A 24924-nucleotide genomic window follows, 5' to 3' on the forward strand; every position below is an offset into this window, starting at 1 on the left:
AGACGGGGTATGCTGGGACTTGTAGTTTATCAACACCTGGAGAGCCACTGACCCATACTTACTTATCTTAAGGACATACCATAATGGATTAACATTTCATAAGATATATAGAAATTAGATAATTCCTAGTTTACACTTTTAATTTACAACATGCTTTAATATATTTACTGAAATACAAATTTTAGTTTATATATACTTAATAAATCTGTTTTTTTTTTTTTTTAAATCATTGTAAAACTACATTAAAGAGCATTTATTGTAAGCTATATAAAAACAATTTAGTTTGGTTTCTGTGCACCACAATAAACACTTGATCTCTCGTTCTTTCTTATAATATAAGCTGGCCTCAGATGTTGATGAAGGGGTGTAACATTCTTTAATTTATGATCAATTGCTTTTTTTATGTTTTACTTATTAAACGCTGATTTCAAAAGAAAAACCCATCATAAAAGATTGTTATTTTAAAACAGTATTTTAAGCAATACTCTGAGTTTGCTCAGTGATGAAGAGGAGTTTAGTTATCTAATACGGGTCATTTTACTAAAGAGTAATAACAGTCCTATAAAACAATGGACTGGACAAAACACAACACAGGAGTAGCAAGTCATGTTCACATTCCCCTTGTTTCTACCAGTTGCTTACTGAACAGTGTAGTTCAGTGTTGGCTAACCTGTGACACTCCAGGTGTTGTGAAAACACAAGTCCCAGCATACCCTTCCAGCAATAAGCTGCTATATATTGGCAAAGCATGCTGGGACTTGTTTCACTGCACCTGGAGTGTCACAGGTTAGCCAACACTGGTGTAGTTGGACCCCTAGCATAGGGGGGAATCCACTAAAGGCACTTACTAGCTGCAAAAAGCTACTCTTGTATTAACCTTTATGTCAAGACTGCAGTAAAAGAACCAGGCTTCCTGTAACCAAAATAAGTGTAAGGAAAGATGAAAAAGGGTAGAAGGCTTTTTATTGTGAATAGAAAAAAAAAATTGACAGTAATGCTGCTTAAGTAGGAACACTGCTCTTTCCCAGTGCATGCTGAACCTTACACATCCACGGTCTGAGCCAAAAACATGTCAGTCTGGAGCTGAACAGATGGCTGTGACAAATACCTAAATTGGGGCACAGAACCAGCTGTAGTGGGCCTGAGCTCTGCTCCTGAAAGGACGGAGTGTATAAGGCAAATTCACATCTCAATACTCAGCTGCTCCTCTGAGGTATATGGTGGCTTCCCCCTGTCACTAGATGAGACCTGGTGACAACAGAAGAATATGAAATGTAACACTAGGAGGATCTGTGAAGCAGCAGCAATGAGAAGACCTGTTCTACGCAGGGATCATGGAATGGGTGCAGGAGCAGCAACCCCCACCCTGTACCTTAACTCCTGTCACATCTGGCAGGACAGATAATACTTTGATCATAAATCTGCACAGAGTGGGGGTGGGTGGGCAAGAGGAGATGGGCTCAGGGAAGAAACACTGGAGTTGAGGCCGAGTGGCATTTTTCTGCAGTGGAACTGTCTGCGAGTTATATTCGTGGAATCACCTTCTCCATGAAATCTTTCACAGACATCATTTCCTGCAACCAGAAATCAGAATGTGTTAGAGGTACTGGATTCTCCAATATACAGGATTATAAAAGAGGAGCTGGTGAGGCGGCAGGTAAAAGTAATAAACAGGTAAGATCAATGGACATCCCAGGTAAACTACTCAACATGAGCGTTACAAGTACAGAGATATGCTTGAAAAGAGTATGTTTTAGGGTGACTGATCGTGTAGAAAATGGAATGCAAATGAACTAAATAATTTGTCTGAAGACGAATAAAAGGAGTTGTGTATACCAGATAAAACAACCTATTTACATGACGAATTCCAATTAATACAGAAAACTTAATGCATTCCTTAAAAATGTATGATTTTTAAAAAGGGATGTTTTTATTTAGTTTTACCAGAGTTACCAAAATATTTTCATGAAATGCATGTTTACAATATTTTAGTGCATCATCCACAGCGCAGCCTTTGACTGACAAAGGTTGAAGTTGTTGCCATCGCTTATTTATATTGTATAGTATGGTGACCCTCAACTCAAGCAAGAAATGAAACTAAGGGCTCAGAGACAGTTGTTGAAATTAGACATTCAACAAGCAGCCAGGGCAAACTTTTGTTTCTTGTCAATTTCAACACTGTCTGCAGTGTTCACAAGCGTTCAAAGCTGAGCTTGGTACGCGATGCTGCAGGATGACTGAGAAAGCCCTGTTGAAAGAAAACGACAGCATACACCCTGTTTCATTGAGGAGCCACGACACGAGAAGAGAGGGGACAGAGAAGTCAACAAGAGGCAATGGGAATAGACATTAAAGGCTAGGAAGCAGGAATGACAGAGAGGAAGATATGGGATTTAGGGGAGGTAAGAATTGAAAACTGAAGAGGATTTTGGATCAATAGGAAAAGTCGGTAATCAGAGAAAGGGAAGTGTGCGAGATGACAGGAACAGAGTTGCATCAGGGGCCCTGGACCAGACAAACCTGAAACCAGCAGTAGCATAGACTGAGAATCAAGAGGTCACAGATATTAATCAATTGCAGGTAGTATTAACAATACATTTTTCCATTTATTTATTTTTTACACATATTTGCATATTTCCCTTTAAATGTGTTATGTAAATATAAATTTTTCAATTGGCCATGCATCCACAGCGATTTGCAGAGCTAAATGTCAGTAGGTGGGCCCCAACCATTGGTTTCCCCTGTGGGCCCTTTAAGGCCCAGTCTGACACTGCCCCTCTGGACCTCCGAATGGCAGCCAAGACTACCCAGACCTTTGTGAGTATTCACGACACAGTCATTAAAGTGGAAAAGCCTGAAACGGACATGATGTGATTGCACTACAAGTCTAAGAAAACATTAGTGACTGTCCCAGATCAGAACCTGTAAGGATAACTGATGTATCTGGAGATACTGAACTCTGTCAGAACAGTTTAAAACTGATCTTAAATCCATTTTGAATCTGTCCATAGAAACCTGAGTATTCCATAGCCTGGACGATGATCCTATCCTGTTCTGGACCAATAGGACATCTCCCAAAAAATAAAAAAGGCAAAAGAGTTTTAAAAAATATTCTGTATCCATGCCTCAAAGCTTTAATCCAGTGAGAATGGCGTCACAAAACCAGTAAAGCCGATAGTCTAACTCCAACGAGACCAGCATTCATAGTCACATAACCCCAGATATTCAGATGCCTAATGGATGGCTTCAACCAAGTCTATGAAGACCTGGGTCTACCTCAATGTCAGCTTTCGTTCTGGAATGCTGGCCGGAGGTCACTACAGAGCCAGGAGTTTCCTGGCCAAGAGCCCTCGGTAGAGGAGAGCCTTCCCCTAATGTTTTCGTGGAGGATGTGGTAGGGAGAAGCTAAGCCGTCAACTCAACAAAACCTGTGGCGACTTGGATGGATGCAGCAAAGATTTGGGCCAGCTCTTCTGACCAAGCTGGACCAACCCTGACAAGACAGCACCGTGAGGTATGCACAACAAACAGCCCTCAACCTGACATGTTATGTTAAGTGTCCAGGTCTGACAAAAGCAATTTTGGTACAAATATAAAGATACTAGGGTTATGGCTGGTGGGGTACTATCAGTGCATTACCCTCTGTATCAGCCTTGACAGATAAGGAAGAGACAACTGCAGCACACAATACGCCAAACATTTGATAGGGGGTCCACAACATACAAGATCCTGTAGAGTCTGTGGGGCACAATTTCACGCAGAAAAACCACCCTACAATACCCAATACTTGAGAGATGGAGAGTATGGTGAGGGACAGCACTATAAGCTTATGAAGCCTGTCTATTGTGGCGGGCTTTCACGAGTACAAGAAGCTCTCCGAGGAGGTGCTACGCTGAATAGGGACAGCAATATAAATGCCTAGTAGAGTTTGCGCTATATTGTCAGCCGTCACCTTACTCACTGCTCAGACCTGAGATACTGAAGTAGCTTCCCAAGAGCAGACTCCAGTCTATGGGCTGACTGCGACCCTTGCTCACTGTGTGCTGACAAAGACCAGTATTCCCATTGGGTCCTCATCTGGACCCTTGACCATGCTTTCTTGCCCTGGTCCCACCTGCAGGCCTTGAAGACTGTCTACTCTGGTGGGCTTTCCCAAGGCAGGAAGTCCACCAAGGAAGCGGTGCTGCAGCCTGGCCCTAAAGATGACCACCATCCCCGAGGACAGATCCCACCCACCCGCTGGTGCCTGCCTCACAACAACTGTCACCGGACACTGCACACTAATTCCTACTCTGTGTGTTGTCTTCCAGCCGGGAGAGGAGAGAAACTTCCCTTCTGCTGCACTCTGCAGTCCGATGCTGCAGTAGGCGCACACAGTACTTTCTCATACTCCTGCAGCATGAAGCCACACAGGCTAACTGGGTGCTGACATTGTGTATAAAATAATGCTAAAAATAAAAAAAACACACACAAAAGGACTGCCAGAGAGTGTAAGGAGTTAAATGTATTACAGATTACTTAAAGTGTCAAGATACAGGTCTGAGATGAAAGAGAAAACTGTAAGACTAGGAAAAGGACCAACTGCACAGTGTGAATATACCATTAAGCAGCAAGTGGTGACCAGTGCTGAGAAATAGAAAACAAAGTAATTAAAGCGACACCCTGACCGCCATCCTTACCTCTTGACTAGTACTGTGCATGACTCCAGGATATGTTTTGAAATGAACTTTTGATGGATTCACCACAGATTTCAGTTTCTCTGAGGTGAGTGCTCCAAAGCGGACAGGAATCATAGGATCTGCTTCCCCATGACATTGCAGTATGGAAATGTCCTTATTTATGCCACTTGCAGCCTGCCATTTAAAAATAAATAAGTCAAACAAAAGAACCATTTATTCATAAAGCATCCTAATGTGCAGTTAGACTTCCAAACCAATCTCTATCAAGAAAATCTGTCCCTCATCAGATCTACCTCACTTAGCGAGCATCATTGCATTTTATAATAAGGAAGTCACTATAGTACCCAACAATTATTCATCTAGAATTCTGCTTATCTTTAGGCAATCCACTTAAGTGACAAACCCCCCACAAGACTCGGGTGGTGATCATGGTCCTAAACATCTTGCAGAGGGCACTTGAAAAGCTAAGGTACCTTAGCTGCAGAAAACTACCATCTATACACATTATACCTATCCCTTTTAACACAGCCAAGCTGTCTGTAACCTGGTTATTCTGCTTACTTTCTGCAGGTGTACCTGCCAGGACATGTAATAAACACTTAACATGCAGGGTGTTCATTACTGATTACTAGATTTTCTGTACAGAAGACCTGCCAACATACTAGGATGTCTCCTTTATAAAGTTCTTTGCCGACATATTAAATCTGGGAATCAGTGATAACCTGCATTGCAAGTCTTCCATGCTTCCAATATTATGCACATATCACATTAGGCTCTGTTCCCCATCCCAGCCAGCTAAACGCAATAAGAATAAGGATTGGGGGTCACGTGACTCCCATCACCAACAATAAAAAAAACAACACAACAGCACATTAGTGTTGTCGTTCGTCTCCCTGCTAAAAACCAATTTTATCTTAGTTACTTAGAATCCATCTACCATGGAACTAGACAATCTCTCACTCCTATAGATGTTTTGCAAAGTTAGAACTTACTCTAGAATGTCTTGAACTTACCTGAGGGAATGTCTTGTGCAGAGGCAGCCAACAGCTGAGTCCAACAATGCCAGCAAGTTTGTGTTGACAGGTCAAAGCTGTATACAAAGACAGGGCACCTCCCTGAAAGAAGTACAATGAGGTTGCAAAACTGGTTTACTCTTAAGCTAGCACGTAGTTTTAGGAGTACATATAAAAAAAAAAAAAAAGCACAAGTGATATGAGGAAGGAATGTGATGTCATAATTTGCACAGCAGGCCTGGTTGGTTGTAGCCGCCATCTCTCTTCAATGAAGAATTGTTGTGAAAGAAGAGCAGGGGAAGAATTATACTTAAGTATATGTAATGCTATGTGCTAGTCTGTGGCTTTTTGAAAGCAGAGAGAGAGAGAGTATGTGAGCTGGAGAAACAATTGAATAGTGCCATCTTGGTTAACACATCAAAAGGTCTTGTCATTGCATTAGAATACAGATAGCAATAACACAGGTTAGTCACTGTTTACTATGTCTGCAGTGTATAGAGAAATTGAATTATGTGCTCTTCAAAGCAGCAGTAATAATTCAATGCCAACAACTTTCCCTGATGTACACTACGCACCTGAGAGAATCCACCGAGGACAATCCTATTGGCTGGGATTCCATTCTTTACCTCATGTTCAATTAGACTTTTAACTAAAAGAAGATAGGAGAATAAGAATGAATTACCTCATGTGCCTCTTAAACAAAGCTGATCAAACTTCTTTTCACATACGTCAACCAGGCCATGCTTTCAGTATAACTCTGTACAAATGTATTGGTACAAATGATGAGATCCAGGAATTAATCAACCTAATGTTTTTTCATGGGTCTGACTTTAGTGTTGTCTTCAGAAAGTGAAATGCAAGTTCGATCGCGTTGAGATCCGGTGATGGACTTGGCCATTGCAGAATATTACACTTTTTGCCTTAAAAAAAGGCATACAGGTCATAAAATGAGGGCATCACAGTTCATGGCACACAGAGGACACGTACAAATCCTTGAAGGAACTGTCACACTGTGAATAAATCTGACTCTTAATGAGTGCCTGTCACATAATCTGTTTATTAAAAATTAAAATCTGAAATAATCTTATCAAAAGTACCTTTTTTTTATTATTTGGTGCTGATCACAAATCGTGGCCATTGATGATATTTTTATTTGCTACAGTATGTTATAATATTTCTAGTTTTGTAAAAAGTATTTAAATACAATTTGTTACAATATAAATATGTCAATTTCTACATATTGATTAATGTTGCAGGATATTGTCACACAGTATTAACCTATGTATTAGCTATATTTTTCTTTAAAACATAGCCAATTAAGTTACTTTATGAAGAGGAATAAAGAACTCAGCAACATTCACTAGGACAATTCTTACTGCTATCTGCAGCCTTCTTAATGCCAGCTTCATCTTCAGGAGCATCCGGACTGAGGCCCATTAAATCAAACCTGCAGTGAAAGGAGAGAAGAGGTCTGGAACAAGAAACTCTAGCATCTATATTATTAGAAGTGCACTGCCAACGAACACAAACTTACCATGCCGGCATCACCATCTTCATGTTCAGTGATACAGGAATACGAGGCCTGCAGGGGTAAAAATTGCAATCATGCTTCATGTGCAAGTAAAACGTGAAGCACAGTTTTCATCTTGTACTGCCTAATCAAAGTACCTTATAAATGTCACAATAAAAATAGTTCTGCAAAATACTCACGCATGTGGACATATGTACTTCACATAGGGCAGTTTAACAGCAGATAGTGACTCAGCCCAGCCATGTCTACAGAAAACAAATTAAAATAAATAACATTTAAAAAAAATTGATGGAGATACATATACACACACACACAAACACACACACACACACACACACTAGTGCTGTATAAACAGTTCTGATTTCATCACTGGTGTATTTAAAAGATCATTTTCAAGTGTATTAAAAACAGAGCAAGGAACCTCATATGTAAATTACAGATATTATCCTTTATTTATAGGGCACCACAAAGGGTCTGCAATGCCAAATAGAGAGCATACAACAAAACAGTACATAGTATAAACTATAATAAGCTGCAAATGGTGTCCCAAAACCACTATAACTAGGAAAGGGAGGGAGTTAAGAGGGAGAATTAATCAGAGCAAGCTGAACCTAAGCTCAGAAGGGCGCAGCTAACAGTATCAGAGCCTGTGATTGAGGTGTGAAGACCGAAGGCATAGAGCCCAGGGAGGAGGTGCAAATATAGCTGGTGTGCCGAGAGCAAAGATAATGAGAGGAGGCGTACAGGAGGGAAGAGGGCTCTGCTCATTGGGGGCTTACAATCTAAACATATTAAAAAAATCTGCTGATTTCTGTGACCTTTACAATATAACATAATAGGCTTATCATATGAAGCGTCTAGGAATTGCAACCATTTTATACACAGTCCCCTATTTTCAGGGGATCAAATGTAGTTGGACAAATCATAAATAAAATGTTAATTTTTCAATACTTTGCTGCAAATGTTTGGCAGACAATGACTGCATGAAGTCTGTAATCCATGGACATCACCAACTGCTGGATTTCCTCCTTTGTTATGCTTTGCCAGGCTTTACTGCAGCTGTCTTCAGTTGTTTTTTCATGGTCTGACTTTAGCTTTGTCTTCAGGAAGTGAAATGCATGCTCGATCGCGTTGAAATCAGGTGATGGACTTGGCCATTGCAGAATATTACACTTTATTGCCTTAAAAAACTCCTGGGTTGCTTTTGCAGTATGTTTCAGGTCACTGTCCATCTGTACTGTAAAGCACCACCCAATCAACTTTGCTGAATTTGGCTGAATCTGAGCAGACAGTACATCCCTACACACTTCAGTATTCATTCACCTGCAGTGTCAATGGAAGCCAAGCATGCCCATGCCATGACACTGCCCCCTCCGTGTTTTACAGATGATGTGGTATGCTATCAATGAGCCATTCCAATCCTTCTCCATACTTTTTTCTTTCCATAATTCTGGTACAGCTTGATGTTCATTACATCTGTCCAAAGATTGCTATTCCAAAACTGGGCTGACATTTTCAGAAGTTTTTTTGCAAAGACTAATTTGGCTTTTCTATTTGAGGCTTTGTTTGTGGTGAACCCTCTGTATTTTCTCTCATGAAGTCTTCCCTTTATGGTAGACCTGAATGATATGTCTACCTCCTGCGGAGTGTTCTTCACTTGGCTGGATGTTGTGATGGGATTTTTCTTTACCATGGAAAGGATCATACAATCATCCACCACTGTTGTATTCTGTGGCTGTCTAGGCCTTTTTGTGTTGCCGAGATCACTGGTGCTTTCTTTTTTTCTCAGAATGTACCATTTATATGGCTGTCAGTATACAAATACCACACTTGGAACCAGCTCCAGAACATTTGCTTGCTTAACTGATGAACAAATAACAAAGAAATAGCCCACTTCTGTCCATGAAACAGCTTTTGAGTCAATTTTCCAATAACTTTTGGTACCTTGAAAAAGAAGGGGCTACATATTAAACAGCTGTAAATCCTACACCCTTCCTCCAATTCTGGTGTGAATACCCTCAAATTAAATCAGAGTCTGCACTTTAGACCCATATTCATTATATAACCAGCCATAAACACACACACACACACACACATAAATAAATAAAAACCTCTTAGTGGAATACAGCAGTCAATAAGACAGGATGCTATATAGTACACATACATCAATACAATCCATGAGCAATGGTAAAGCCCATTGTGAAAGCATTATTTTACACCACATGATAAGCAAATTATTAAAGCCTTAAAATCAACAAACTGTGCCTACGTGTTATGGTGTATGCTTAGCTGGGTACACTTAAACCAGATCCTGCTTTGAGCTTATAGTATAATTAACAAATGAGGTCAAGGATTAAGGTCTGAGGCTTAAAGACATCCAACTACTGTCTTCAAATTGCATAGTGAGCTAGAGGTTTAATCCTGTGTACATTCACCAATTTTTCAAGTTCTAAATCATTACTAACTGTGGCTTTCCAATGGTCGAAGAAGTGGGAATGTAGTCAAGTGTCAGGCAACTGTTTTACATGCAAGCAAAAGGAGCTCTCGAATTACAGCTTTATTGGTTTCTGCTAAATTAAAATTATCAAGTCAGCTTACGGTAATTGCCCATACCTAGTAGCTAAAGTATTACTAGTTTGTAAACTATCCTCACAGTACAGGAACTAATGGCAAAAAAGAAGGACTTAGAGCATTTTGTTTGCTTATTTGCTCAAGGGCGTCAAAGAAGCTATGTGTGGTGTTACCTAAAAATAACAATGCGTCATCGACAAATAATTCGGAAAGGGGGAAATAAAAAATAAAAAAAAAGCCTTAGATTTTACCAGTTCACTTGCTTGTATTAAACTCAATCTGGTGTACAATGTAAGCAATAACCCCAGACAGTCTGACTGCAAAAACAGTTAAAAGCATTTTGATGTCAGGTTTTACTAAAGGAATGGGCCTATATGAATTTGGACTTTTAATGGGTTTAAGCAGACCTGTAATTATTGTGCTATATATGGAATCAGGTAAAGTCCAATGAAGAGCAAGCAAAAAATGTTCTGTGATACATTCCCACATAGTTTGAATAATTCCTATCACCCTAGTTAGAGAATGACTTAACAGTGGTCTCAAAGCTCTGCCTTTAGTTATAGGAGCCAATAGAGCAATGTGGAACTTTAACAGAATAGATAGAGAGTCAATATTAAGCATATGCAAAACAGTTATAGGGGGTGGTGTCTGCTGCATTCCAGCAATGCAAGCAGCAAGTTGTGACAGTTCTTCCCTCTGCTCAAAGAATCCCTACATTCAGGACAATAGTTTGATTAATGTGTTTTGCTTAAGGAGCCTGTGGGTCTGTCTAATGTCTACTATGGCTGACTAGTACCGTGATTAGTTCTCGGGTACACTTTTAGATATGCATAAGAGGCATTAAATACAGACAGAGGCCATACAGCTATTCTGATAAAAAAAAATATTGACAGTTCTGCCACATTAGCTCTATTACAAACTGACCGTCACACAGAAGTGGCAATTTATTATATTAACTTAAATAGTACTGGAGAGTGATTGGATATTCCTTGGTATGCATGTGTATTCATTACCACTTTAAGCAGAAGCGTCTGTGTAATAAGTGTTAAATATAGTTGGAACATTGATCAAGGAGTGCTAGAAAAAAAGTGCTAGAAAAAAAGCAATACTGTTTTAGATCAGTCAAGTCACCAAGGAACCCAAGCTTATATACACTAGTGTCAGTTAAATTTTAAAACCTGTCGAAGTGTACATATAGGATTTTATTTAAAATCACCCATACATACCGTAGGAGGGTAGGGAATTTTTGCCATATAATCGGCCATTTTCTGAATAAACACAAAAGTAGTAGTTGGGGATAGATATACAGGGGTGCAGGGAGAGAGTAGGGAGCAGGTACAGTGCAACAGGCCCAGGCCTGTCTGTGTAGTGGGAAGAGTCACTAGTCAGGTGTTGCTCTGCCCCCTTACGCAGCTATGGCAGGGGTCGTAAGAAGTTGCTGTACCGGGGGCAAGAAAGCTCTCTTGGCGGCCCTGTATATATAACTCAGTCACTATTATCTGACTCTGATCTATTTGCATTGGAGAAAGACAAATTAAAACTCTGCAAAGGTTACAAGAAGAAATTAATATTCATCACAATTTACAATGATACTACCCTGGAATATGTGGTATGTGCAGGATTGTGGTTCCCAAACTATACAGGACCTCTTTAGCACAACAATCCGTTGTCAACAGACTATTAGCACCAGTACTCTTAACTTATTCCCTGAGCAGTACAGAAGTCAAATCCCTAATTAACAGTTGCAAATCCACATTCAGTGGCAGCACTATGTCCTACATCTCCCTCACCAAAGCCGTTCTGGCATGTTATAGTAGACCAATGTCAGACATAATAGATTCTATGTAGCTAGTATTCTCTTCTAGTGCAGATTTTGTTTTTTTGCTTACACCTGGAGGCCAGGGAGAGCTTTGGCCTCTCTTGTAGTCCTTTTGGGCTAACCGTATGTTGCGTGGCTGTTGGGGCAGCTGGTGTGACCACGCCACTGTCATTTGGAGGTGAATGGTGTACAAACTGCTAAAGCTTGACAGCAGACTCTCTGTTACAGGATCTAGTATTTGCTAAGGCATTGCCACATTGCCTTGGATCAGAAAAAGTGAGAAAAGCAATAGATCCTCTCAGCATCTACAGCTCACATGGGCAGTTTTAGTCATTTGTGGTATTAGTGTAGGAAATCAGTCAGGTAATGATGGAGAACAGCCATTAATAAAAATCAATGCACTTTAACTTGAATATAATGTATTTAGGCAGCATCAAAACTACTGATGGCAAAAATGACAATGCAGATCTTGTTACATATTATCTATTTGAAGGTCAGAGAAAATATAAACAAAATTAAACATTTAAGAATAAACAATGAATAAGAGAAAGGGGAAGGCTAGCTGTGCCAATTTGTTTTATTCTGCAGATAACATTCTATGCTTATGGGCAGCATGATGGCTAAGTGGTTAGCACTTCTGCCTTATAGCACTGGGGTCATGAGTTCAATTCCCAACCATGGCCTATCTGTGAGGAGTTTGTATGTTCTCCCTGTGTTTGCGTAGGTTTCCTACACCTTAGAACTCAATTTTGAGTTTTTATGAAGACCCATAGCTATCTGATACCTAGGCATCCAGATTACAAAAGAATATACCAAATTATATCAAGCAAACTACTTCCACTATTGAGATAACAAGCTTCTGGAGCCCCATTTATATTTTGTGGTTTAGTAGTAAACGGATTTACATGCAGCAATTATAAATGCATCAGGGGAGCAATTTTATATTGCTTGCTTTGTGTTCCAAATACTATCCGAGTTCCGTAAGGAAAGGTCATTCAATTTCCCAAATATTTATCAAGTTATAAGCGCCTTTACACTAAACTAACTCTGGATTGCACAATGAAATTATTTGCAATTTACCAGTAGCTTCTATTAACAGAATAAGCTTTTCAAATAAAAACACCACACTTACCTGCATGCATTCAGACATGATCTACACAACTTAATTTTGCATATATTAAGCCCATTCTAGCGTTACAGTTGTCACTTGTGGGTCAAATCAGACACCTAACTTACCCAGAGTCCCCAAGTCCATGCAGAAAGATCACCTGTTGACAGCAGAGACACATAAATCACATCAGTAAGGGACACAGATAAGGACTGGATACATCTTTACAATAGTGACAGTAAGAGGATAATAATAGGTGACAGTAAGAGGAGACTCCCCATCCTGCTTACCAGACAGTGAGATAGAAGCTGTGTACATATATACAGCCGTGACACAATGTAACAGAGCCAACGTACACTATACAATGTGATCAGACCCGCCTATAGTGCACATGCTCATCTACCACACAGCCATGTATCTTACCGCCGCAGTCTCTCGCTCCCCTCCGGGTACGGTCGCAGCGTCGGTGAGTAGCGGCACAGACATGTTGTTTCCGCACATGCACCGGAGTGATGTCACACACCGCCCCGGTGACCTCTGACCCTCGAGAAGAAACAATGAGCCGCAGCCGCTAAGCGGATCTAACCCCGGCGTATGTCACGTGATTGCGCCACTCCCTTAACGTCACCGCCTCACGCAGCGATCCACTAGGGCCCTCTAGGCGGCCATCTTGCGTGTGGCGGAAAATCTAATCTAGTTGAGCGCTTCATTTCATTTGACACTGTACCAAAATAGTTTCCTGGATCGTGATAATTCTTCTTGGTGGAAGAAAGGTGGATTTTTGCTCATATAAGATGTTTGGCTGGGTGATTTGTTCCGTTCTCACTATGCGTTGACCTATTGACCTACTACAATGTCATTTGCAGATTTCTTTTTTTCACCATCCATTCATTTTTTTTGTTTAATACAGTATGTATGGCCGTACCTATTACAAGGCATCTGGCTCACCTTTGAGGGCAGGGAAATGTAGGGAATCACTTAACATAATCCACTTCTTTGGCTGCTAAAGTCTAAATTAATGGTTTATACCTTGTTGGTAGTGTCAGTGTGCCATTGTACAAGGACCCTAAAGCAGGGCTATCTTAACAACATTATAGGCACCCGGGCAAAGCATTGCACCGGGGCCCCTAGATATAGATATATAGATGGCTACAGATATAGATATATAGAGATAGAGATTGATAGATGTACTTGCTCAGTGACCATTGTAGGTTTTTTTTTGCTGTTTTTTTTCTTTTGCAGGATTATTTATTCTCATTAAGAGCCGTGCCTATGGGGCCCCCGGGCAGCTGCCCATTGTGCCCAATGGAAAAGATGGCCCTGCCCTAGCAATAAACCACATGGTTCACATTCTAGCGACACAGTATAATAATAATTGTTTTTAAAGTGCTGTGGTGAATGAGAGTCTGCACCATTGTGGTCAGCAGGGTCAATAAATTAAAGGGTGTGAGTAAAAGCCGGAACCATATTAAATGCATTGAAAAAGCTGGAAACAATGTAAAGTGTATTGAAAAAGCCGGAAATCATATTAAATGCATTGAAAAAGCTGGAAATCATAGTAAATGTATTGTGAAAGTGACAATCATGTAGTAAGGGTATAGCAAAAGCAGGAAACCATATTAAATGCATTGATATGGCCCGAAATAGAAAATGTTTTGAAAAATCCACTCAAAAACCAGATACACATATATATATACACACACACACACACACACACACACACCATGCCATATACACACTGAATTCACACAAAACACCCAGATCTACACTAGATGCACACAAAAGGCCGGAAACCATAGTAAAGGAATTATAAAAGCAACAATAGCAGCATATTCAGCTTTGGTTTTTTTTGTAATGTTTTAATAGAGGCCAAAGTTTTGAGTTAATCAGCCTACATATTAAAATTAATGGTATTGCATGGTGAGGCTTAATGACGCAAAATTGTGTCATTAACCCTGCCTCCACTGTGGTCCGGGAGGATGTCTACTCTTGGGGAGCCTCCCAGAAATTCCAGGACAGTAGGCAAGTATGTACTATGCTTTCCGGCTTTTTCAATACACTTTACATGGTTTCCGGCTTTTTAAATACATTGAATATGATTTCCGGCTTTTTCAATGTACTTTACATTTTTGCTTTTTTTTATCAATATACTTTACATGCTCTTCGGCTTTTTCAATATACTTTACATGGTTTTTGGCTTTTTAAATATACTTTACATGGATTCCGGCTTTTTCAATATACTTTACATGGTTTCCAGCAGTGCATTTAATATGATTTCCGGCATTTTCAATACATTGAATATGACTTCCGGCTTTTTCAATGCATTTAATATGTTTCTGGCAATGCATTTAATATGATTTCCATTTTTTTTCAATACACTTTACATTGTTTCCGCCTTTTTCAATGCATTTAATATGATTTCCTACTTTTTCAATAGATTTAATATGATTTCCGGCTTTGTCAATACACTTTACATGGTTTCCGGCTTTAACCCTCTTCCTAAATAAACCCCATTGACCTCAGTGCCTTTCTTATTGGAACATGTAACTTTATTTTGCATAAAGATACAAAAAAACAGACATAATACATTACAATCAAGTGTACTGCATTGCAGTAGAGCTGAAAGCACAATACGCTGTGAAACATAAATCAGATATATTTTGTAGTACAATACAAGGCATATTTTACATGATATGACATCCTACACTATACTTCAAATACTGCACTACTCATGCAGCACTTCAACATGACAACAGTTTCAACAAGCAATGGATGTGAGGGGTAGGTAGGTGAAGGGATAAGGAGGGAGAGATCACAGGCCCAATTTTTTATTGAAGGACAGGCACATATAAGGGGAGGGTGCATAAATTTAAGGCAAGAAATTTCAACAAAACTTAAAACATTGTAATGGGGGAATTGGATGGAGAGGGAGTCCAAGGCCCAAAGCTTTATTGAAAACATACACATAGAGAAGGGGAAGAAGGAGAATAATCTAGGGCCTGATTCATTAAGAATCTTAAATTAAGAAGTTTCTTATTTAAGTCTCCTGGACAAAACCATGTTACAATGCAAGGGGTGCAAATTAGTTTTCTGTTTTGCACATAAGTTAAATACTGACTGTTTTTTTCATGTAGCACACAAATATCAACTTTAGATTTCAATGTACAAATAAGCTATCAAGTATTTGTGTGCTACATGAAAAAAACAGTCAGTATTTAACTTATGTGCAAAACAGATAACTAGTTTGCACCCCTTGCATTGTAACATGGTTTTGTCCAGGAGACTTAAATAAGAAACTTCTTAATTTAAGATCCTTACTATATCATCCCGTAGTCTTCATCTTCCTTCAAACTGTCCATGATGTTATAGTCTTTAGGCAGACTGTGGATCAGCCTGCGACAGTCCTGGATTGAGTTCTCCCCCCTTTTCAAAATGAGGCAATTCCTGGCAAGCCATGAAGCATCCTTAATACAGTTCATAAGGCGTCAGGCCTTCTAGATTGCCCTTTAAGTTTGGGTCCCAGGAAATAATCCATAAAATACTAAATGGAATGAAACGCAAGTCCTGGGCCCTCTGTCCTTAAGTTCATGTCCCAGGGCATCCAACAGTGCCTGCACATATGGCCAGTCCCAAAAGATATGCTGAGATGTTTCCCTGCTGACAATGCACCAGGGGCAGTGAACATATCTGCACAGGTTCTGGGAGTGCATGAAAGTCCTGAGAGGCAAACACCCCCAGGATAGCCATCCATGCCAAGTCTTTGTGTCCATTATTCAACCTTTTATAGGCCACATTTTCACAAACACGTTTTGTAGTTTTTGCAGGGAGCCCTGGAACAGACTTCATAATGTCCTTAGCTCTGATGAGCTTGTGGATAGTTTTGGGCTTCCACAAATCTGGTTTAACTCCCTCCAGGTGGTGCTCCCAGTGGCGCCTGCAAGGGGGGTTTCTGAGTCTCTAGAAACCCCCTCCTGCGCTAACTAAGTGGCCACTGTCCTATACAGCAGCCGCGGCGCTGCCAAAGAAGCGTCCGCGGCGGTGCTGTATTGTATACAGCACCGCCGCAGATGCTTCTTAGACAGCGCCGCGGCTACTGTATAGGACAGCGCTGGCGAAACGGAGCTGCTGCGCATGCACAGCAGCTCTCGGGGTTTTTTTTTTTGGGTCGGCGGGGGGAAACCCCCCTCCCCCCCGACAATCCTCCGTTCGCCGCTGGCTCCCTCACAAATTGTCCCACATCCAGTTAGAACAGAAGAGTAGTCCAGTTGTAAGGGAAGGAGCTGTACCAGCCATGGTCCCTCTGAAGGGGCAGAAGGAAAAAGTGAGACAAGGAGTTCCCAGCAAAGAAGGCTTGTACACAAAGAAGGCTTGCTGTGAACACAAGTAAAAGGAGCAGGTAGAGTCAGAAAACAGGGCTTGCAGAAATCTATGATCTGCCAACTTCATTTGTTCAAGGGAGAGATGGACCACTTAGTAACACCTGGCATTATTATTATCTTTAATTTATAAGGCGCCACAAAGGGTTCGCAGCGCCGTACATGATATACCAAAAACAGTGAGCCATAACACAACATGATACAGAAAGAACAAATCTGAACAAAAATATATACACAGACACAGGTAACATGGTAATGCACATCAAATTATTACTGGGACAATGAGTGAAAGTGATGATAAAAATCAGTGAGAAGTAGGCCGAAGCTTAAGAAAATAGGGCTAGGGAAGCAGGACAAGAGGTACAGAGGATGATGGAATAGTAAAAGGAGCACACAAGGAAAGAGGGCCCTGCTCCTGAGAGCTTACATCCTAAAGGAAAGGCGAGACACAAATAGGGTGGTACTAACTGGGGGAGAAAGTTAGGAGGAGGACTGATAGAGTTGAATAAAGAAATGAGTCTTAAGGGCACGCTTGAAGCCTTTGAGAGTAGATGCTAATCTAATGGAACGTGGAAGACCGTTCCACAGCTGGGGAGCAGCCCGGGCAAAGTCCTGAAGACGGGAGTGAGAATAGGTGATCAGTGAGGCAGCGGTCAGAGGCAGAGCGGAGGGGGCAGCTAGGAGTGTAGGTAGAGATGAGATTGGAGATGTAGGGAGGGGAGGATTGATTAAGAGCTTTAAAGGTGAGGGTGAGAAGTTTAAATTTAATTCTGTATGCCATGGAGAGCCAATGTAGTGACTGTTGGAGGGAGACAGCAGAGATAGAGCGGTGGGAGAGAAAAATTAGGTGGGCAGCAGCATTGAAGATAGACTTAAGAGGGTCAAGGTGAGAGTCAGGTAGGCCAGAGAGAAGGTTACAGTCAAGGCGAGAGATTACAAGCGAGTGAACAAGGGTTTTCGTAGCTTCTGTGGTGAGAAAGGGCCGTATCTTGGATATATTCCAAAGGTGAAAGTAGCAGGATTTTGAGAAGGACAGAATGTGAGGCTAGAAGGAGAGGGATGAATCAAGGATGACCCCAAGGCATTGGACTTGAGGGACAGAGACGAGGGTAGTGTTATTAACAGAAATAGAAAGGGAGGGAGGTGGGAGAGTCCTGGAAGGGGGGGAAGATGATAAGTTCAGTCTTGGAGATATTGAGTTTAAGGAAGCGTTGGGACATCCAAGATGAGATGGCAGAGAGACAGCTGGAGACACGAGAAAGAAGGAAAGGGGACAGGTCAGGGGATGAAAGATAAATTTGGGTATCATCAGCATAGAGGTGGTACTGGAGGCCAAAGGAGAGGATGAGGACACCAAGGGAGGAGGTGTAGAGGGAGAAAAGCAGGGGGCCAAGAACGAAACCTTGAGGAACGCAAACAGGTAAGTGAAGAGGAGGGGATATAGAGTCATGTGTAGAGACTGAGAAGGAGTGGTTGGTGAGGTAAGAGGAAAACCAGGAAAGGACAGTGTTACAGAGGCCTATAGATTTGAGAGTTTGCAAAAGGAGTGCATGGTCAACGGTATCGAAGGCAGCAGAGATGTCAAGAAGAATAAGAAAGGAGTACTGTCTTTTGGATTTAGCAAGGAGGTCATTAGTGACCTTAGTGAGGGCAGTTTCAGTGGAGGGGGCGGAAACTGGATTGGAGTGGGTCAAGGAGTGAGTGAGAAGAGAGAAACAGGTGAGACGGTTGTAGACAACCCGTTCAAGGAGCTTGGAGGAAAAAAGAAGAAGCAAAATATGGCGGTAATTAGAGAGAGAGGCGGGATCAAGGGACGGTTTCTTGAGTATGGGTGAGACAAGAGCATGTTTAAAAGAGGAGGGGAAGATTCCAGAGGAGAGGGATAGGTTGAGGAGGTGGGCAAGGTGGAAGCTGGCTGACGGTGAGGGAGAGGAGGAGGTGAGAGGGGATTGGGTCCTGTGGGCAAGTGGAGAGGGGTGTGGAAGAGAGAAGTGTATGGACTTCATCTGCAGATACTGGAGTAAAGGAAGAGAAGGAGGGTGAGCTAGCAAGAGGGGAAGGGAGAAAGGACATAGCAGCCGCAGAGGAGGGTGGGAAGGGGGACAGTGGGCAAGGAGGGGGGAAAGAGTGGGGTAAGAAGGGACTGCTGGGAGATGTCATGACTGATAGACTCAATCTTGGAGGTGAAGTCGGTAGAGAGCGTGGGGAGGAGTGGGAGAGGAGGGAGTTGAAAGTGGCAAAAAGCTGACGGGGGTTTGAGGATTGGGAAGAAATGAGAGCTTTAAAGAAGGATTGTTTAAAGAGCGATAGGACCGAACTGTAAGAGGCAAGTATGAACTTGAAGTGGAGGAAGTCAACATGAGTGCGTGACTTTTTTCCAGAGCCGTTCTGCCTTCGTGAGCATTTTTTGAACATAGAGGGTAAGTTTTGAGTGCCACGGTTGTGGCGGAAACCGACGAAGCTTGATGGTGACAGCTGGGACGACAGAGTCAACTGCAGTGTTAAGACTGCGATTGTAAAAGGAGACAGCCTCATCAGGGCAGGAAAGAGTGGTGATGGGGGAGAGGAGCGAGCCGAGGGAGGAGGAGAAAGTGGTAGGATCAACTGTGTCAAGATTACGCCTGGTGAGAGTAAACTTGGGGGATGGGGATGGTGAGAGGGGTGGAGAGATGCTAAAAGAGAGAAGATGGTGGTCAGAGAGAGAAAAAGGTGAATTAATGAGATCGGAGACAGTACTGAGGTGTGAAAAAAACAGATCAAGGGAGTGGCCACTGTGGTGGGAGAGAGAGGAGGTCCATTGAGAGAGACCAAAGGAGGAGGAGAGGGAGAGAAGTTTGGAGGCAGCAGGGTCTGAGGGATTGTCTATAGGGATATTAAAGTCCCCCAAGATGAGGGAGGAAAGGTCAGAAGAGAGAAAGTGAAGGAGCCTGGTGGCAAAGTGATCAAGGAATTGGGAGACAGGACCAGGACGGTAGATAAAAGCAACACGGAGGTGGACTGGGTGGAATAGGTGGATAGAGTGTACCTCAAAGGAGGAAAAAGAGAGGGAGGGTTCAGGGGGAAGAACCCAAAAAGAGCAGCAGGAGGAGAGAAGTATGCCGATGCTACCACCTTGCCGGTCCCCAGGTCTGGGTGTGTGGGAGAAGGACAAGCCCCCGAAAGAGAGAGCAGCAGGAGAGGTAGAGTCCTCAGGGGTTAGCCAGGTTTCAGTGATCCCTAAGGACTGGAGTTGGGAACAAGTGATCTAGAGATAAAGAGATCATGGATAGAGGTCAATTTGTTACAGACTGACCTGGCATTCCAGAGACCACAGGATAGAGGAAAAGGGAAGTAGAGAGATGTGGATGAGATTGTTGGGGTTGCTCGACTGCAAGGATGAGTAAGACGTGGAGCGAGGGGCATGACAGGGAGAGAGGGTTGGAATTGGACGAGAAGCAAAAATAAGAGGGAACTTGTCAGCAGACAGGAGACAAGGGGCAGGGGAGCAAGAGGTGGGGGAGGAGTGAATATGGGGCAGATAAGGGGGTTGATGAGTGGGAGAGGCAGAAGGTAGGAGTGACGTGAGGGAATAGATTTCCTGTGGGGAAAAAGAGGGAGGTTGTAGGTAGGAGCAGACCAGGGGCGGATCCAGAACTTAATTATACCGGGGGTGATTTAGGGGGGGGCGATTGAGCCCCGCCCTCTTTTTGCCACCTAAGGCTGCCGGCGGCTGCACACTATGTGCAGGTCCGTTCGGCAGAGAGAGCTAGGGAGAGAGTCCTGCCCGGCTGCTCTGATTGTGTCAATCAGAGCAGTTGGGCAGGACTCTCTCCCTAACTCTCTGCCGAACGGACCTGCACATAGTGTGCAGCCACCGGCAGAAAGCCCTTGCTAGGGGGCCCCATCCTAGATCCGCCACTGGAGCAGACTGATGCTGAGAGAAGAGCAGCGAAGGGGACAAGAGGGAAAGGGTGTAAGTGGGGAAAAGGAAAAGAGAGGGAAAGATGGTGGAGGGGCAGTGAGTCAGATCAGGGGCACAGTGGCACAGAAGAGAAGAGGAGTAAGATAGGGAGGGGGATGGGGAGGGAGAGAGAGGAGAAGGAAGAAGAATATGGAAGGTTGGACAAGGGGATAAAGGGACAGAAGTGAGAGAGGAGCAAATCATTATAAAGCTAGAGAAGATGTGAAATAGACAGTTGAAAGTAATACAGAAATCAAGGATGGTAAGGCTTTTCGAGTGAAGCGAGGAAATGGTGAGAGCAGGAAAGGTGATTAAAGTGAGAGGGTGCAGCGGTAGAAGGAGAGAAAAGAGGAAGAAAAGATGTAAAGTATGAGCCATGGAATATGAAGCAGTAAGGACAGCAGAGAAACCAGATGGGTGTGTTTAGAAAAACATTATACAGTGACATTAGGCATGATTGGAATGGAAGCTGGTTATGTAAGTCCACAGAACACGAGGGAGTCAGATAAAAATCAAGCTAAGTGGAGCAACAGTGTGGTTTAAAGGTGGGAATACAAGCAACATAAGTGAGATCAACACGTCCTATTAAAACTGCAACAGTCAAAAATAAGTGTAAGAAACAGATCAGCAGGGAGTGTCCAGGCAGTTGACAATGCAGGTGGTGGAGGATATCAGAGCTCACGGCTGATTGTGGAATGTTGTCCTCATGTAGCAGTATTTGTAGGTAAACACATCTGATCTTGGACACTCTGCGCATTGTGGAGCTTGATCTTGAGCCAAGGCGCATCATCCCGACAGCAGTACCGCCTTTGACCAAACTTGTGGCGGTACTGCACTTCTGTGCCACTGGTTCATTCCAGTGCACAGTCGGGGTCGCGGCAGGTATGTCCCAGGCGACCTTCAGCCGTGTGCTGGAGGTTGTCCTGAGGGCGTTTATGTTGCGGCTCCGGCAATTTATCCATCTGCCACTCGATGAGGAGTCTCTTGTGCGGATCAAGCAGCAGTTTGCCACCATAGCTGGCTTTCCGCACGTCATAGGGGCTGTAGATGGGACGCATGTGGCCCTGGTACCGGTGAGTGGAAATGCTTCGGTTTTCATGAACCGGAAGCATTTCCACTCAATAAATGTCCAGGTCATATGTGACCCGTCTCTCCTGTTTCGAAACCTGGTTGCGAAATGGGGTGGGAGTACCCATGACTCCTATGCGTTTCGTAACTCAGAGTTGTGGCCTAGATTGCAACAGAGGCAAGGGGGTGTCAGGCCACACGGAGATGCGTGGCTTCTTGGTAATTATGTGCAAATAATGGTTCTGCCAACTCTAAGTTATTAATAATCTTGTATGAGAAACCTGGGGGCATATTCAATTAGCTTTTGGATTCGCGTTAACTCGCCGGAACGGCCGCGAAACGTAATACACGGTACAGCAATAACGTGGATTTTCGTTCGCAGCCCATAGGGTTGCGTACGAAAATCCGCGTTAATGCGGTACCGTAATACCCGCAAGAATGAGCACTTTTTTCGGTAACGCGCGTTACCGCGAATCCAAAAGCTAATTGAATATGCCCCCTAGAGTTGTAAAATATAATATTGGACTTGAGATGTTACTGTTACCCAATGTGTTATATAGTGCATGTGCCTTGTATGTTTAGTTCCCGCTACTATAGAGTGATTGAATCAATGTTTACAATAGTGAGATATATAATGGTAATGTAGGCCTAGTTTTGAAACACACCTAGTAGCAAAGGGTATGTGTCCTGTGAATAGTGGACGCCGCCAGGTGTGTAATTATTAGTTCGGTGTACATTGTCAATCTCCAATGTGGATTGTGCTTTGTTTAGCAGTGATTAATAGACATGGGTAGTTTGCATTGGATGCTAATTAGACAGTATTATGACTTTGTAACCTTACTATTTAGGCTAGAATGTAGTTTCAGCTCATATATTTGAATGTTACCATTTAATTTCTTGCAGGTATAGTTGTACTCTTAAATGGTGTTAATCTTGCTTTATTTGTCTTTCCTCTCTTCCTACATAGGAGACCATGCGTATCCCTCCTGCCCTTGGCTCCTCACTCCTATATTGAACCCACACACAGAGCGGGAGGAGGCCTATAACTCGGCTCATAGGGCCACCAGATCGGTCATTGAAAGAGCCTTTGGCGTTTTGAAGGCTCGTTTTAGATGTCTTGACCGGTCTGGTGGCGCCCTCATGTATGATCCGAGGAAGGTGTGCAATATCGTTGCTCTGTGTGTGGTGTTTCATAATATTGCCATCAGGAGTGGGGCACCAGGGGTTCTGGACGAGGTTGCTGGGGTGGACGAGGAGGAGGAGGCGGAGGAGGAAGATCTTGGAGACCCCCCTCATGAAGCAGTGCGTGGCTCCAACTTCAGGAGCTATGTTGTGGACTTTTTATACCTTCACATTTCAAAGATCTGTGGTTAAATCATGTGCAAGCTTAGTCAAGGGTAGATTATCTATGGTATGGTAATTCAAAATGGGAATATGAATAGACATGGCCTGGTGTGATAGTGAAATGTTTAATATGTGTAATAATAGGGGAAAAACCATGCCAAACTGTATTTTACCTTTACAATGTGTGTAGAAAGTATAGCTTCATGCCTCTAAGTTTAGCCTCAATGTCTTTTGCTAAATGCACGTTAATGGGGTAGATTTAATCTACAGCCTAATGTGGCAACATAATTGACGTTTGGTTTTCTTCAGTTTAAACAGTCCAGACTCTGCACACTTGATGCTTGTATTAGCTGAGGCACCAAAGGTGCTAATGGTCTAGTATGTATATGTCCCCTAGTGTCAAAATGGCGTGCCGAAATAGTTCTAGCAAAAATGTACCCTAACTCTGCTCATTTAGCCATGTGAGGTTTATAGTTTATTGATCTGCACATATAGTGTTGAGAAGTGCTCATTTCTCACACTTTATTTGTTTTTCTTATATCTACAGCCTTTAGATTACACTTGGCCTGCAGTGCTGGCCTTTGTGCCATTGCACTTTCCTTTGGAGTTGGTGGATGTTGCCATGGTGAAGGGTGTTGACAAATGTAAGTAGTATAGTGTTATTAGCACTAAAATGTGACTGTCCAGTGAGTGTGCTCCATACAATAATGTCGTTACTAAGCCTGCAATGTGTGGTTGTGCAAACAAAACATATGGCCAGATGCTAGCGATGTTACATATGGGTTTGGGGTTTGTAATTAAGTCAAATAGTGCATTCAGAATCCAAGATATAGTCCAAACACACAAGCCATTATTATGCACTATAGTGTAGAATATTACCGGCTTTTTTACACATGCCAATACAGTGGTCAACCTCTTGATTAACAAGTCATCAACTAGATATCAAAATGCAAGTTATATGTGAGCTAATATTGCCATATTAAATTGTTGATTCTCATTCAACAGGGTGCGTTGGCGTGGATTTTGGAGTTGTGCAATTCGTGTCTCACTACATGTTGTTGAATTTCTCCAGAGCTCCAAGCCTGCTTATGCCTCTCTTCAGTCTGGCCAGATTGTCATCTCTTCATCCAAGGAACTTTGACACACACAGACCATTAAATTGTTTGCTTTGTTTTTGTTAGCACGTTTGGGTACATATATGTAATAAATCTAGCCTATGCTGCAAATGTCTCAGCAATCAGTTGTCATGCCATTTTGTACCATTACTATAGTGCAGTGAATCATCTTTTAATACACATAAATCCATGTGTAGTGTTTTCCAAACTATTGTGGAACAGGTGTTTTTTGAAAATATATTAAATCTATGTGTGGTTCTTTTGTCCTTTGCCACAGATACACCATAGCCTACAAACACGCTCAATGGGTTTAATGTTCAGTTTTTGAAAATGTGCATAGTGTGGAGGTTTGTATGTGTG

At 42.3% G+C, this 24924-nt stretch overlaps 1 protein-coding gene across 1 annotated transcript; it reads right to left on the minus strand.

The window, feature by feature from the left end:
• Positions 1-946: 946 nt before the first annotated feature.
• Positions 947-13331, minus strand: LYPLA2 (lysophospholipase 2). Its single transcript, XM_075195260.1, has 9 exons — positions 13145-13331; positions 12850-12881; positions 7403-7468; positions 7227-7274; positions 7069-7139; positions 6268-6341; positions 5693-5794; positions 4680-4853; positions 947-1574 (listed from the first exon to the last, which is right to left on the minus strand). The coding sequence occupies exons 1-9, from the start codon at positions 13220-13222 to the stop codon at positions 1524-1526; spliced, it is 696 nt and encodes a 231-aa protein (XP_075051361.1). The 5' UTR covers positions 13223-13331; the 3' UTR covers positions 947-1523.
• Positions 13332-24924: the final 11593 nt, after the last annotated feature.

The sequence above is a fragment of the Mixophyes fleayi genome, chromosome 2 (assembly GCF_038048845.1).
Source record: "Mixophyes fleayi isolate aMixFle1 chromosome 2, aMixFle1.hap1, whole genome shotgun sequence".
Classification (NCBI taxonomy): domain Eukaryota; kingdom Metazoa; phylum Chordata; class Amphibia; order Anura; family Limnodynastidae; genus Mixophyes; species Mixophyes fleayi.

Bases quoted from the DNA above. Each gene is read 5' to 3' on its own strand.
- LYPLA2 (XM_075195260.1), bottom strand. From the start codon at position 13,222: ATGTGCGGAAACAACATGTCTGTGCCGCTACTCACCGACGCTGCGACC. The intron at 6,342-7,068 runs GTAAGAATTGTC...ATCTTCTTTTAG, and splicing joins TAAGAAGGCTGCAGATAGCA to TTAAAAGTCTAATTGAACAT. The intron at 4,854-5,692 runs GTAAGTTCAAGA...TTTAAATGGCAG, and splicing joins TGCACAAGACATTCCCTCAG to GCTGCAAGTGGCATAAATAA.